The sequence below is a fragment of the Phaethon aethereus genome (genome assembly GCF_964289735.1).
Source record: "Phaethon aethereus genome assembly, chromosome: 2".
In the NCBI taxonomy this organism is placed as follows: Eukaryota; Metazoa; Chordata; class Aves; order Phaethontiformes; family Phaethontidae; genus Phaethon; species Phaethon aethereus.
The window spans coordinates 91,911,158-91,927,212 of record NC_138582.1 but is presented as its reverse complement, the minus strand read 5'-3'; the positions used below and the strand labels follow the sequence as shown (position 1 = coordinate 91,927,212).

The 16,055-nt window shown below is 36.7% G+C and overlaps 1 protein-coding gene across 1 annotated transcript in view; it reads left to right on the top strand.

Moving 5' to 3' along the window:
* DROSHA (drosha ribonuclease III) overlaps window positions 1-16,055 on the top strand; it is a gene marked incomplete at both ends in the record, with an annotated part of 70,304 nt that overhangs the window by 16,558 nt on the left and 37,691 nt on the right. Inside the window, 6 exons of the mRNA XM_081996688.1 lie at window positions 1,422-1,493; window positions 3,101-3,182; window positions 4,487-4,561; window positions 7,813-7,982; window positions 12,588-12,712; window positions 15,347-15,446. Coding sequence (XP_081852814.1) covers window positions 1,422-1,493; window positions 3,101-3,182; window positions 4,487-4,561; window positions 7,813-7,982; window positions 12,588-12,712; window positions 15,347-15,446 — 624 coding nt within the window. The remainder of the gene's footprint in view (window positions 1-1,421; window positions 1,494-3,100; window positions 3,183-4,486; window positions 4,562-7,812; window positions 7,983-12,587; window positions 12,713-15,346; window positions 15,447-16,055) is intronic.

The following is a 16,055-nucleotide window of genomic DNA, read 5'->3' as shown; positions in this document are numbered from 1 at the left end:
GTCAGATATTAGGGAACATGGTTAGTACAGTCATAAGAGAAATTATAATTTTCTTAATACAACTATCAAAACACTCCTGTAGTACCAACCACGTGTTCCTTTGCTACATATTTGCTTGTGTACGTGGAACTCTTAATTCATGGAGATTTTGCTTGGGGTCACTTCTCTAAGGCATTCACTTTCTATTCAGTACAAATTAAAATACTCCAGGCTACTGAGTTTCTGAATCCGAATATTCATTCCTGATTGAACTTCTGTATTACAAAGTAAGCAAACACTCCCTGTATTTTTATTTATTTAAAAAAAAAGCCTTGCTGATTTAAATGTGACAGGTTTTCCTCTCCTCAGATTCTAAATGGGACATTTGACTTCAAAGATTTGGGGTTTTTTTGTATTCACATTTAATATTGTATCAAATTGTAGGCAATGAAATTTTTTGTTTCATTGTTTGATGTAGCTCCTTAGTCTATCATGCAGATAGCAACAGATTTTTGTAGACAAAATAGTCAAATGTTTGACAGTGGGCTGCAAGAAGATGCAAGCAAAATATTGCACCTGTGCTAAGTCCCATTGATTTCAGTGCAACCCTAGCACCGTTCAGGTATTTATTTGTGTGCTTATCAATGCAAAATAACCTTGGGTTGCCTTGCATTCATAGACCATTGAATTGTTCTAAAATTCTTTTATGCTTCCAAGGCCAGCAAACAGTAAAACTTGCTAAGAGCTATAGATGTGTAGGGTAGGATTAGGCATTTCTGTAGTCTTAGAAGTTTAGCTTTTTTGCTTTAAAAAATTCCATTTAAAAAAACACACGTTTAGCAGTCCATAAGTTTCACAAACAAAGGAACCTTTTTTCAAGGTGAAAAAAAGGAATTAGATGTTTGTCTTGCTGCTTAGTTGCGTGAACTTCTGAGAATATTTATTGGATGAAATCAGTGTAAACTTATAAATTTATCCTGAAGTTCTTACGTTGTGTTGCTATGACTTAAAGCCATATTTTAAGACAGTATAGCTAACAGAATTGGCACTGTGCTAAAAACACCTTGCCTTTAGGTCACTGTATCAGTCTGACATGTTGTGTCACCAACAATAAATTCATTTCCAAATATACAAGTGAGACAAGATACACGTTTACTGAGCTTTGCTTTTTCTTCTAAACAAAATTTCATCTCCAGTAGATGGCATTATTTAATCTTCCTTTACCATTACTCCTGTCAGCCCCATGTTATTACAGAGGTGAAGGTTAGAATTGTTACTTCTCTTGCATGTGCTTGTGTTCCTGTCTTTGCATGATCCCCCAGAGCAGCTGTTTTAGTAAGTGCCCTTTTCAGCACACAGTAATACCTTTGCATACAAAATTGTATTAACTATACATTTGATGCTGTATAGTTTTTCATGCTGAATTTCTATTTTCCTTCCAGATTCCTCTGTGTAAAGTAATCAGATTTAACATTGACTATACAATTCATTTCATTGAGGAGATGATGCCTGAGGTAAGAAGGATAATTAGTCAAAAAGTCAGAGTGGGTTATGAGTTGTTGATATGCTTAATGGATTAAACTCTTCCAAATCCCATCTTATGAAGTCTCTAAGAGGCAGGCTGTGTTCTGAATGAATGGCTGAAAAGGACCTTGCACTCACAGGTGTGAGCATAAATCCATCTACTTAGGCTATCATATATTAAAATCAAATAGTAAGAAGTGCTTATGTCCATAACTTCTTTTCATTTTAAATTGTATACAATATATGTCAGGTACTCTTATCTGTGAGCTGAGTTATGCATTATCCTTCTCTTACGGATGACAAAAATAAGGCATATGGAGGTACTTGTTTGCCAGGACCACATAAGCAATGGCAGAGCTGAAACTTAATCATGTGTTTGAAGCTCTGAAGATTGCTTATCAGTATTTAATACAAGCTGTTGCCAAAACAAATTTCCTGTGGATACAAACAAAGCACATTCAGTTCATAATCTGGTTTTTGGTTTTTTTATTACAAATTGATCCCTAGTGAAGCCAGTTTATGAAGTAAGTTGCTGCAGTGGAACAGCATGTTTAGGTGCAAAAACACCCCTGCATATTAACTACAAAGATAGGATCAGTGTTTAATTTCGTGATATATTTACATTTTTCTGTCTACTTATCTCTCTTTTTTGTTGCTCAACAGCATGTAAATATATGCAAGAGCCTTGAAATTCCTCAGCAAGATTAATGTGATCAAAGCAATTAATTTCTTGTTAGTGAATCTGCTGTGTTGTCTCCAAATCTTGTTTTAAAACAACAAATGGCCACCAAGCAAAGTAAGGATTGGACATTTTTTTGGACTCCTGGTCAAATGGCTACAGCAATTGGCTACAGCATTATTTGCAGACCATCTTTACTAATGCTTTATTGCGAAAGAGAGTGTGGTGTTGGGTTAGAAATTTATTGCCAGCATCATACATGTACAGTTTATATCAACCTGGCCTGATTTTGTTTGTTAAGGAAAGCTTTTTAAGTTCTTTCATTTCTGAATGAAAACTCTTTGCTTTGGAGGGATTGCTTCCCCACTTGATGAGAAGAATCTCATTCTTTTTCTTTGTTTTTCTTTTTTTTTTCTTTTTTCTTCTCTCCTTTCCTGTTGGCTCTTGAGGTCATAATTCCTCAATTTGTGTTGTGCTGATATGTTGCTATGGAAGTGATAATGATACCACAGATGGTGATTTATAAACTTCTAATATGAGCGTGCAGGACAAAGTGAATTATGAAAAGGATCCATCTCAGAAATATGTCATCTCCTTAGCTTACTCAGGGGAAAGGGTTTTAAAGCATGGCAAATTAGAACAGATTCATAATTTCTGCCTATAATATTGTTTTGAACATTGAATAAAGAGTCTTCATTATAATGCTTTCTTGACAATGCTTTCTGAAGAGACCCCTTCGCTATGTTACAGTAGATGATTGCAGATATATCAATACTGTTTCCAAAGCCCAGTGTCTAGCACTTGGCAAATATGAAGGCACTGGGTTTTTCATTGTTTTATTTAACTATATGTGAGTGGCATTATTTATATTAGAGTATTACATAATTATAATCCTGGTTTATGTTTTTCTTTCCCCAGAATTTTTGTGTGAGAGGTCTTGAGCTGTTCTCTTCATATCTATTCAAAGATATTTTGGAGCTCTATGACTGGAATCTTAAAGGTAACTTTTATTTAGGGGGAAAAAAAAACCATACACAAAACCCAATTAATTGCAGCTTTTGTAAATAGGACTCTGTTTTGTTACGTTCTTTGGTTTAAAAAGAAAAAAGTGGAGAGGGACCTCAAAAGAACGAAGTCAAATTCTGTTTTACATGAGAGGAACAAAATTCCACTTTGTTCTTCAAGAAGATGAAATATATTAGAGTTCATTAGTGTGGGCTATAGCAATTAAAATGCACAAACTTGGCACTGTGTTCTCACAGAAAAACTGAATTTCTTCCTTAATCCAAAACTGTTCCTTTTAATCAAACAATAATTATCAAAAAATATATTGTATGCTTAATATTGCACAATATAGTGTGCATGGTATTTTGAAAGCCAAGGTGTCTGGTAAACTATTCTCTCTGTTTTTATAAGATAACAAAGAAGTTACTCATATAGTATTTCTCTACTGTCAACTTACAAAGCAGTGTCAGACAGACAGCCGTAGAAGGATAACATATTATTATATCTGAATGTTTTTGACACGACAACATGAAAATATATGTTTCTGTGGAGACTGTGACAAAGGAGGATTTCAGGGATGATCTTTCCCTTGGTCTAAAAGAAAACTGAGAATATCAAAGGAATTTCATTTCAGAATCTGTAGGTGTGTTTTGGTGTCTTGACTGTCTATGGAGATGCACTCTGAACTTATTGCAGTTAAACAGAGGAGCATGCAGGTTTGATACATTTTTGTGTAGCCTTCTTTGGTTTGATACTAAATGTATTCTGATGTCAATGTTGTCTTTCATGTCACTGGTTCTGGTAGTACCACCGAGTACTTACTGGTTTTTTTTTTATTTTCATGTAAAGCTTTGTATGATGAAATAGGAAATAAAAACCCACAAAATAGCCTCATGAAAATTTTCTTGGTATCTTTGTTATTGTAGCCAAAAAACACCCCACTAATTGGGAAGGACTAATAAATTAGTGCTTGTGTCTATAAGGCTTAAGTGAATTAATTATATAAACCAGGGTTTTTTGTATCACTGTTTTATTTTAAACTACTGTGTTTTTGTTAGACTCTTCTTATTTTTAAGTTAGTGTAGCTTGCTTTGAAATTGTCCATGTGAAAGCTTTCACTAGAAGTTGATACTCTGTTCCTCTCTGCTGTGCATTTTGTTACTTTTCTGATTGAAATGTAGGCCCTATCAAATGTAATAACTGTTCATTGATTTAATCTGTGGCCGGGTTGCCTTCTTTTTTCTTTTTTTTGCAAATATGTTGCTTTTCATAAATTTTCTTATTTTTTTCATATTTCAGGTCCTTCACTTGAAAATGATTCTATTTGCTGCCCCAGATTTCACTTCATGCCACGATTTGTGAGATTTCTTCCAGGTAATGTTTGTATTGTGTAGCTTTAAGGAAATCAGATATAAAAAACAAACAAAAAACCCCCACCACCCAGAAAAAAAAACCACAAAAAAACCTTACTGCAAGTCAAATGATTCAGTCAGTATACAGATCTGGTGCTTTCATCTGAAGTCTTTAGTGCTTGCTGGCAATGTGGATGGTTTACTCAGAACTGGGATTCAGATGGGCAGGCCAAGTTTCACTTCCAGCTTTTGCCTCTGTTGTGATTTCAAGGTGGTGTTGGGTAATCCTTGTCCTGCCCTGCGATGGAGCTGTGCTGTTTGAGGAGTGCTATTACCTAATCTCACGTGTGAAACTGAATTTCATGTCCCCTCTGCCCTTCAGGATACAGTGTAATTGTATTTAAAAATCTTGATGTGCAGGCTTGAGGGTCATCATGATTGGCACGCCTGAACACATGTTGTTCTGATTGTTTCTTTCTTTATCTTAATGTAAGCTTAGACCTTGCAGCAAACGGTGAAAGACAAAAAACACCATTCCAATGCAATTCAACTCCAACCTGCCAGCCAAGGACAAGCTTCAGTGTGGAGCATTATGCTCATTTTGAGTGAACAGCTTACACAGGCATTTAACACATCCTAAGATGCTAGGACAGACTTTCAGTTGATACCAATGTCATGGCTCCATTGAAAATGTGTCCTGCTGAGGTCGTGCCAGTGATTGCTCCGGAAAGGTTGTGTGGACAGAAGGATGCGTTTCAGCTGCTGGACTGAGGGTGCAGATGAACAGTGGAACAATCTTCATCAAGAGGGCTGTGGCCTCGAGGTGCTCTCTGCTCTGGGCTTTGAAACTTAGTTGGGATATTAATTATAGCTGTAGCTAAATGAGTTTTGGCTCATTACTGTGGAGAGCACTGATGACTAGATGACTATATTTCTAATTGTTGTTCCTTCCTGGATACACAACACTATTCAATCAGAAGCAGAGCTCTGAGGCTTGCTAGCAAACATTGATTTGGTTCTGCTGAAGCAATTTACAAAATAAGCCATCAAGCCACATGTGGCTGATTAACTTGACCTCATCGCAAAATGAGAACAAGTTTGACCTGCCTGGTTTGTGTAGCTTGAGGGTGTTTTCCTGTTAGTTTGGGGTTTTTATATTCTGATTTGTTTTATTTTGGTTTAGAAGTCAGCTCTTTTTGTGCTTTTGGATTGTTTACTGATAGGGAGAGCTAAGTCTCTATAATACGTATTCCTGTGTGCTTCAGCTTTAAGGTTCCCAGCCATCTAACTCTTTATAAAATTGTCTTTTTCCTGATATTTCTGCATATATAGTTGCCATTTAGCATCTTTATGACAGATTTTTTTTTAATCAAGTTTGCATTTTGCATTGATTATTTTTTTGAGATATTCTTGGAGTTTTTTAATTTCCAGAGTGTGGGAATCTATTTCCTTCTGGTATGTTTACAGAACATTATCTACCTATGTCTAATCAAAGAAGACATATTGGTGTAACAGATCTCCACACATCCATCAACTGTCTCTTTAAAGATAGAAATGAATTGCTGATTTCGCATCCCCTCTACTTTTCTTTCTTTCTTATTTTTCTAACATGGTTTACAAAATGAAGTTTGGGATGTCAGCTTTTCTCTGTGGATTACTTAGAGACAGGCCTTGGCGTAGCTCTGAGCTTTGAGCTAATCATACTGGGTTTACTGAGTGCCAGAGATGCATAGCATGTGGAATAGTTGCTGTATTCTATTCACGGATGATAAATACATTAAGAGGTGGTAGATGCCCCATCCCTGGAAACATTCCAGGTCAGGTTGGATGGGGCTCTGAGCAATGTGGTCTACTTGAAGGGGGGTTGGGCTAGATGACCTTAAAAGGTTCCATTCAACCCAAAGATTCTATGATTAAGAGAGTCAAAGACTAGAAGAAAACATCTGAGGTCCCATGTTCTGACCCAGGAAAGGTCAGGTCTCTTAACTACAGTTTAGCACAGCTATCTGTAGCAACCTGTACCCTTCCTGTGCACAGTCTTCAGTGAGTAAGGCTATACTTTATTTTTAGTGATTGTTGGACGTGGGGCACCTCATGCGTAATAGTATAATCTAGTTGGTGACAAAGACAAAAGTCTTGTAAACCAAGTCTCCCTTTAACTTGAAGGACAACTTTGCAAGTTTAAAAATCTGCTCCTGTAGCTATTTAGAAGTATTTTCTGTTTCCAGTGAGGTTTGTTTTCTGTGTGCCTGAGATAATTCTTGTGCTGTGGCATCATCCTCCATATTGCTCTAAGGCTTTACTTCTGTTTTTTCTCCATTTTTTTTTTTGTGTGTGTGTGTCGTGATAGAGAGAATGTACTCAGTGGCAGGATCAGATTGCTCCTGCTCCCTGGGGAAGGGAAATCAGTGTTTTTTTCTCTGTGGGGATGAAACATGAAGGTGCCTCCATACCTACAGATTAACACCCTGTTGTTGAAGGAGGGGGTCAGAGAGATGTGCGTCAAAATTAAAGCACTGTAGTAACATGGTTTTTTACTTTTTACTTATATGAGCAGGCATGTTGAATTTGAATAGTCAGTGTCTTCTGAGTGGTGGTCTGTCAGGTCTGTCACTCGTCTTTCCTGTTTGCATTTTCACATCTGTAACTGGCTAACTGGAGCTAGTCAGACGTTTATTCTACTGTCTTCCTTTGTTACAAGCAGCCTTTGCTGTGCATGTTTTCTGGGGTCTTGGAAGTGTTCAGCAGTTTTCACATGCCCTTGATTCATTTAGTGACAGAAGACAGCATGAGACTCTTTAGTCTTCATTATTGCAGGTACAGCATGTAAGCACTACAGATGAGTTTAACATGCAAGGATAACTTGCTACATTCATCCAGAAGTATCCTGTAAAATTTTGAATTTTCTTTAAAAAAGCTGGGTAAATTCCTGATGGCTTTCTAACTACCATTGTAAAAAGAATGATAAAAGTGCAAAAAGGAAGATGTAACTGGACAATGGAACTGATTGTTCTGCCTACTTTTTCAGGCGAGTTAGAAGCTTCAGCTTTACCATATGATGAAACTCTTGCTACCATTACTGTTATTGCTTCCAGTTTAGCAAAGTGTTTACACATGTGCAGTATTTATCAGTAAAACATTTACCTTCTTATTTGTCAAGTCACTTAAACATTTTGCATTTTCATCCAAATCTTTTATGTCTTTCATGTTTTCTCTTTTGCTTATGCTTTAAGTGGATATCTGAAATCTGTTTTATTTATTTATGTTTTTAAGATGGAGGAAAAGAAGTACTCTCAATGCATCAGATTCTTCTCTACTTGTTACGATGCAATAAAGCTCTGGTGCCTGAAGAGGAGATTGCCAACATGCTTCAGTGGGAAGAACTGGAATGGCAGAAATATGCAGAAGAATGCAAAGGGATGATCGTTATCAGCCCTGGCATGGTAGAGCAAATAATTCTGATTTATGAACAACCCAATGACATGTGTATGCCTTGTTTCAGAGAGTTTGCTACAGGCTGAATTGGAAAGGGAAAACATGACCAGTGACAGTTGCAGGTTCCTATAGAAACAGTTCACTGACTTGTTGCAACCCTGGGAAGAATTGCACCCTCTTCTGCACTACTGGAGGGCAGATTTCCAAATGAGCACTGTTTCAATGTGTGCCTTAAAAGGGATGACTATATTTTATGTATGTGAAACTGTAGTTTGCTCCTCTGCTTTCTTATTTTCTCAGACAGTCTTTATGGGCATGATCTCATTTTCTTTTCCCTGATGCAGGACCAGAGAATTAGTAACTATTTGGTGTTTTCTTTCATCTTCCTCTTTTGACCCCCTAGCTCTATTTGAAGTGCTTTATCCAGATTCTGCCCTGAATATGGAAAAGGTGTTTCTGCCTATGGGGTTTTTTCCACATTGCTTTTATGTTGCTCTTACTCACACTGAGGAATTTTGTATACATTAATGAATGCATCCATTAATTTTCAGTGCCAAGCTTGAAACCCCTATGGCCTTATTATTTTTGGAACAATTAGTATTTTAAAGCATATGTTCTCTGAACATAGCACCTTTCAAATCCAGTGTTTCTGTGAATTTAGGTCATTTTTCTGACTTTCACACATAAGAAATGTGGGTCACAAGAACAGATGATGTCCGCTAAAAGCTGCAGGGTTCTGTTTGCATGGTTTGGTCAGTATCCCAAAGTGGTATATCCATTGTAGAAGCATGTTTTGGTCCTAATATTTTAGAATGCCATGCAGCTTTCTCAGTTGTAGTACCTTTCTTTCTCTGACTTCATTTTCCTTCTTTGCTCATAGCTCAACTTCTTAGCTGCTGCAGAAAAAGTGTGACTTGGTATCATGCCGAAGGGGAAATTTAGTTTGCTAACTGAAAAACCTGTCCCCAAACTGCAGCCAGGGTGACTTCCTAAGTATATTTTTCAAGTTCATATTTTTTCGGTATGGCAGCATTACGTTTAGTAAACTACTTTACAAGCTAATCAATAACTTGGGCAGGATAATTTATTTTTCCTTTGATTTAATGCTGAGTGTTTTTGTTCTGGCTAAAACTTTCTAACCAAAAGGAAAATAAGATCATCTGTGGGAACATGAAATACAGAATACACATGAACTCCCACTAGGGAGACTTCTACCCGAGCTGGTTAAAACTGAATGCTAAACCAGAATCTCATAACAAATTGTTAGAAAGCCTTAACTGTTTAAGTTAATGTTGCCTGTGGTTTCTGTGATGCAAGGTACATGCTGGTGCACAAGTCGTCAGCATGTGAATGGTATACACTGACATAACTTCAGTGGTTTTGCTGCAGATATGCTGATTTCAGCTAGCAGAAAACTTGCTTTTTTTGTTTAGCATGAAAGAACACGTAAGTTTCTTCTTTGTATCACTGAACTGTAAATATCTCTATGCACAAGACAGTGCAGTTTGTGAGTGGTAATTTTCAGATTTTGTGTGATTTTTACTGACGAACTTTGCATTCTACAAGACAATGTTTTTTGAGATGTGTGTGGACGTTCAAGATATGTAAGCATAAAAGAATTCTGCAGCACTTTCAAACGTTGTCATGTTATAATGCCATCATTAGAACATGTTTTTTTCTCTCAAGAAGATTGCAATGACTTCTTAGTTTGTGGGTTTTTTTCTGTTCATTGCGTCATATTCTATTGAGTATGAGAGTGAAAAACAGAGTATGAAAGTATTTTCTGTGCAATTTACGTTAGTAGATAAAACAGTTCCATTATAGAGGCAATGTGAAACTGTTTTAGAAAATGACAGCTGTTCGATTCAATTTTATCCACCTGACACAACAAAGTAAAACCACTAAATTTTATTTTGCTGCTTTCCTCCACAACATCACTTCAGAAATAATAATTCCTCTTGTGAGCAGATCTAGGTTTTATATATGTATTTTATTTTTTTAAAAAGTGAAGTGTATATATGCATGATGGAGAAGGGAGAAAATTTTGATAGGCATATAAATACCATTTGCTTAAACAACTGACAATAGTTCAGCATTATTTAAAGGAATTTAATTTATTCATGGTGTTTCATTAGTTCAGTGAAACTTCGTATTGGAATAGATTTAAAGGTTCACAAATTTTAATCCTCTTTAATACTTCACTTTTTCTTTCTAAAATATTGCTGCTTTTCTCACTACTACACGTATATACGTATTTCAACATACTTTTGTACTATATCTGCATGCAATCTTATCGTGTCTTCTAATATCAGCAAAGCCTTCATTGATGAGGTTTGGAGTAGGGAACAAAGATAACGGGTCTCTGTTCTGTTAGAATTTCTTTGGTTTTGATGAGATTTTAAAAGCAAGGCTGTGCTTATTAGACGGCCTCTCACAGCACTTTTAAAAGAACACGGGGATAAAAATCTGGAAGAATAACATCCAATTTGATTGCATCCTGTCTGTTGGTGTGCAGTTTAGACTGGATGTTTCTGTATGGTGCTCTTTGTTCATTTAACCTTCAGAAACAGCACCAGAGAGGAAGCTACTCTTCACCGCACTGAAGGGAAAAAGTGTAGCCTAGCTACACCCCTCTCATAACCCTCAGTGAAGGAACAGTTGAGATTAAGTCTTAAACAAGGAGTTCTTTTTGTCCTGGCTGTTACCAGGCATCGGTGAACAGCTGTGTAACTGAGGAGCAAAACTCAAAGGCAGCGGCGTATACGTAAAGAGTCTGGTTTTGGGTGATCCCGAGGCCACGCGTTTCACACAGACCCTGCTGTGGGCATATTGAAAGCTCTTCTCCCTTTCACACTTTTGAGGGTCAGATTAGTTCTAGTTAAGTGTCTAAAACGTGAAACATTTGAATAGGAAAATATTATCTGTGGTTTTTTTAGGCATATCGATGATAATTGATATATTGGGTATAATTATTGTTTCATGTTTTGTAAATCATATTTTGCTGCCTTGGTTCTCAGAGGAGTTGCTGGGTAGCAAGACTGCTTTTTTGAGGGGGACGGGGATGGGAGAAATTCTTCATTTTCAATGTTAAGAGAGGGGAGAACCAACCTCACAAAACCAGATAAACTTAAATTTCAGGACTTTAAGCTCTGGTTTAGAGAACAACATTCTGCCTGCTACAAATCCTCCCCATGTTTTTCATTAGATTTTGTTGTTCTAATCCCTTTTTATTGGAAGTGCTATGGGGAAAACATTTTATCTTCTTTTTTCTTTTCTCTCTCTCTCTCTCTCTCTTTTTTTTTCTTTTTTTTTTTTTAAAACCTGGCAGCATGAGCTAAGTTCATTTTTACTTTTTCTCTTTTTTTGGCTGGGGAGATGTAACTTTATATTCAGTCATCATGTCCAAAGAGAAGTTGATAAGCTTTTTTTACCTTGGAAAATGTTTCTCTATCTGAATGTTAAAGTTTTAAGTGAGTTTTTGGTTTTGTAGAATAGATTGAAAATGTGGCCAGCTGATGAGGCTTACCTTTATTTTTAGAATTGGCTTTGCTTATCCATGCAGAAAATGATTCCTGTGAACAGTTCTACCAAGGTGGTTTGAAGGCTGAAATCTTTGTTCTTGACACACTTTTTATTGTTTTGTGAAGAGAATGGTGGGAGCTGTTTCTGTAACTCTGAAACTCATCTTTGAGAAATTCACAATGCTAAATTAGAAGTTTTGAGATGCAGGTTACTAGAAGTAATGTACTTTTTCTGAAACCTTTGACAAGCAGAAAATATTGTCCTCATCCAGCTGATTGCAAAGTAGGGAGTAAGTAGGCACATAACAAAGCAGCTTGCCAGGTAATGGACAAAATGTTTGCTTGGAGACAAACTGTGCACCTTCAACTGAGTTTTTAAATATGTTAGATAAGTGATCAAGAGCTCTGTAAGCAGCGTGTCTTCTACAGTGATGTGCAATTCCTCATTTTCTGTGTTTTTAGAGGTGAAGCGAAAGTTGCCTCTGTCTACACTGTTCTTTTTAACTATAAAAAGAACTCCTGTTTTGAAGTGTAAAAAGGACAAAAGTATCCTCATTATACAAGACTGTATTCCTCATTGTACACATCAACTTAGGAGCCTTTTCTAAGAGTAGCATGACAGATTTTTTTAATGCTGTTTAGTCAGTGTGATTGAATGGATCTAATAATGGCTTTACTTGCTTTGGGAAATCAGGAACAGAACTAAAATTAGAGAGATAACCTGATCTTAGCAAACTGCTTGGGCATGTGGGAGCTCAGATGCCAGAATACTAATCCTGATTTTATTTCCGATGTGATGTTCGACCAAACAAGCTTGTTTTAAGTTCTCAGAAATAATCAAACTATAAATTTCCTGACTTGTAAAATGAAAATAAAGAGACTTCCTTTTTTTGCTGCAAGAGCTAAGTCAGTTAACTTTGTTTCAGTCTTTGTCATTGCCAAATACTTACTATAATATAAATTATTAGTTTTGTGTATATTTTAATAAGCTTGGAATATTGCTGCTTTGGATTCCTGGATAGCATGGGCTAGAGGCAATAAGTTTTTAATGGAGCTGTAGTCAATTAGGTATATTTTTGTTTTTTCTCGTAGAAACCCAGCTCAGTTCGTATTGATCAACTGGATCGTGAACAGTTCAATCCTGATGTAATTACTTTCCCCATTATTGTCCATTTTGGGATACGACCTGCTCAACTCAGTTATGCTGGAGATCCTCAGTAAGATGCTTTTTCTTCCATCTTTCGTTCAGAAACTCATTACTGTTGTCATTTGTGGCTTAAATAGGGCTTGTTTATCTGCTTAATTGAGTGCAATATAAACCTTGGTGCTTATGACATTGGACACAAGCTCTTGTAAATTAGAGAAAATAAGGTATAACTTCTTTTTTCTGGCATAATTCAGGATCTGTTGAGGTAAATGTGCATGTGTGTGCAGTATGAAATTTCTCAACCTGAGAACAGCTCCTTGAGGTCAGACCAAAGTTTCCTCAAGCTCAGTGTTATTTCTCTGAGAGCCAGTTGCAGGTTTTTAGAGAGAGAATAGTCTAACAGGAAAGCAAAGAGGGAGAAAAACTTACCTAGGCTCCCCAAAGTCTGTAGCATATGGACTTCGGAGCTACAGGATATATTTAGATCATCTTGTTTAATAGCTCTGAATGGACCTTCCTTCTCGAACTATCTCAAATCACTGTTTGAATCTTTTTATGCTACTGACAGGGAGGAGATTTTGGGTAATCACTTCCCCAGTACTATTGTGCATCATATAAAAAAAGACTCACTATGTTTTAGAGCTGCTATTTATTGTTTAATTAGATGCTTTTCTTGCATCTGACAGTGAAGAATATAGCCATTTTCTGTTTGTTTTCTTCATGATATTTATGTTTGTTGCACCCTGCCATATCCTACTTAGTTGTCTCTTTCTATGCCTTGAAGGATCAAGCCTGTGTACTGTTTCCTAGCTTGGAAGGTGTTGCGTCCATGCTACTTTTCTCTGTACCTTTTATATCCTTATAGAGATTGAGAGGAATGTGGTGAAAGAGTGGAGAGGGAATCAGAACTTCAGGCAGAGCAAGAAATACTGTTTCACTGTGGATTCTTGAAGTGGCATAAAAGTGGTTGCTGGATTTTGTTCACAATTCTTTTCTTAATTTCTGACAATTTCAGGGTACTCTTCCAATAATTTGGAGGTCTGTTCTCTGAATTATGACAGACAGTATAGAGCCCGTCTCTTGTGCATGTGCAGTTAAGGTGGTTTTTTGCCTCATGCATTTTCCTCCAGTGTCTCTTAAGGACGTTGAATTTCACCCGCAGTTTTGAGGCCCAAACACTCATATGTGCATGTATGACAGACGTATTCTTCTACAGCTGCTCACTGAGAAATTTAGATTTAATAGGGTGGGAAGTGGGAAGAGCGAGTGCTTATCCAGATAGTAATTTTTTTCTTTTTGGCTTTGAGCATGACTTTTAATCTTCCTCATCTTTTAGTTTTCTTATCCATAAAAAGAAAATAATTAGACCAAAGAATATAAAACCCACCTCTGTTTGATGCTGAATTTCTTAATATTTGTGAAGTTCTAGTACCTTGCATTGAAAACAGTATGAAGATATAAAAATTATGCTTCCCACACTTTTTTATTTTAACTTTCTGTGATATTTCCATGGCTCTTTTTTTTTTCCCCTGGAACTGCTTATAGAATTTAGGCGTGCTTCTTTTTATCAAAGTAACAAAGCAGTTTGTGTGAAAGACCTCTGTGTCACATCGTAAATCTCAGGCTTAACTGTGGTATATGTGTGAAGTAGGTAATGTCTAGAGAAGATTTTCCTCTAGTGTGTCTTTTCTTTATGAGCTTCTAATACAGAATTTTTGTTAGTGTAACCTGTCTATTAATTCTCAAACTTAACTGCAATATCAGAGCTTGTTACACCCATGTTAATAGTAGTAGTAAGACATATACTGTAGATCATAGTTTCAGGTTCTTGTTTTTGGGTTGAAGTCTCTTCATGGCATTTGTTTGTTTTCTCGTTGGTTGTTTTGTTCATTAACTAATTTTTCTTCTTTGGATGGAGATTTGTCAGATGTGCTAAGGGACTTGTTGATGGCGCCAGTTCTTACAAGTTTTGTGAAAATCCGTGCTAGATCGCAGAGGGACTCCCACTGAGGAAAAAGTTCTGCTACGGAAGTTCATGTGTAATTAGACACCCCAAAAATAAGAAAAGTCTAGATGGTTGGAGAAAACCAGAAACCTTAAGTATATCTTAACCACCAAGAAAATTTGGCGTGCTGTTTCCATTCAGCACAAACAATCGGGAATGAAACTTTTATTTTGCTGTTCACAGGATGACTTTGTGTTGCATATGACTTGTATAGGTCTTCCTGGTGTGCTTCACTGAAATGTTTCAGCCAGTGTAAGGACAGACACTTCTTGGGAAAGGTTACTACTGCTTTTCAGTGAGTGATAGGTAAACCCTGTGGAAAGAGGGAGTTTTTGCCTGCCTGAATTGAGATGTCATGCTGTGGCAAAGTCTTTCCAGCATGGGGACGTGGCCTTTTAGACCGGACGAGTGGCTGTTTGGGAAACCTGGGTTCTGTCCTGAGCTTTGCTGTTCACATCACAGTGCACACTACTAATGCCTCCTCTCTGCTGCTGTGTCCACCCTGCTGGAACAATTGCAGAGACACTGTAACCTCTCTTAGAAAATGCTTTTGAGGTTTTTTTTCTGGAGCAAAAAGATGCTTGTAGACAATCTGTGTGTTTATGGGTGCATTATTAGCAGCTGGTGTGTTCAAGAACAAATGATGAGAGACTTCTGTTGTATTGACCAAAATACTTGTTTTCTGTTTTTGTCCTTCAGATACCAAAAGTTGTGGAAGAGTTATGTGAAGCTGCGTCACCTGCTGGCTAATAGTCCCAAAGTCAAACAGGCTGATAAACAGAAATTATCACAAAGAGAGGTATGCTGGGCCTTCCTGTAACTGATAATTGAGTACAGCAATTCAGGATGGAATAAAGCCATATGACCGCCCTGTTTATGGAAACAATAGAAATCCTTCACAAACGATTTTCTTTTCAGGCTGTTAACACTGATTTTATTTTTATCTTTGCTTGTTAGTGAATGGATTTTTTTCCTTTTTTCAGCTGTCAAACTACGGCAAGTTTTTTACCCAATTCTAGAAATGATCATTATAGAACCATAACTTCTTTATAGCCATTGCCATCAGTGGTTTCAAGAATTATCACAGAGAAGGACTTTTTATTTCAGAGTGCACTTTTAACTAGCTCATAATTTTAAACATTTCTCTTCTGAGATAAAAACTGCCACATTTGTCCATGGTTTTAAACTGTAATTTATTAGGCAGTCTTAGTGACGTTCCTTAAGATCTTTGAGTTGAAATCATATGGTTGTTGTTATTTTCAGTAATCTTTAATGACAAATGTGTTATTTGTTGAATTTTTGTCTTTTCTCTCTTTTTTTTCCCCCAAAGTGATGAGCAATAAGCCTTTCCTAAGTGCAAATGCTCAACCAATTGGGAATTAAAATCAGAAAAATAAAGTCACCTAAA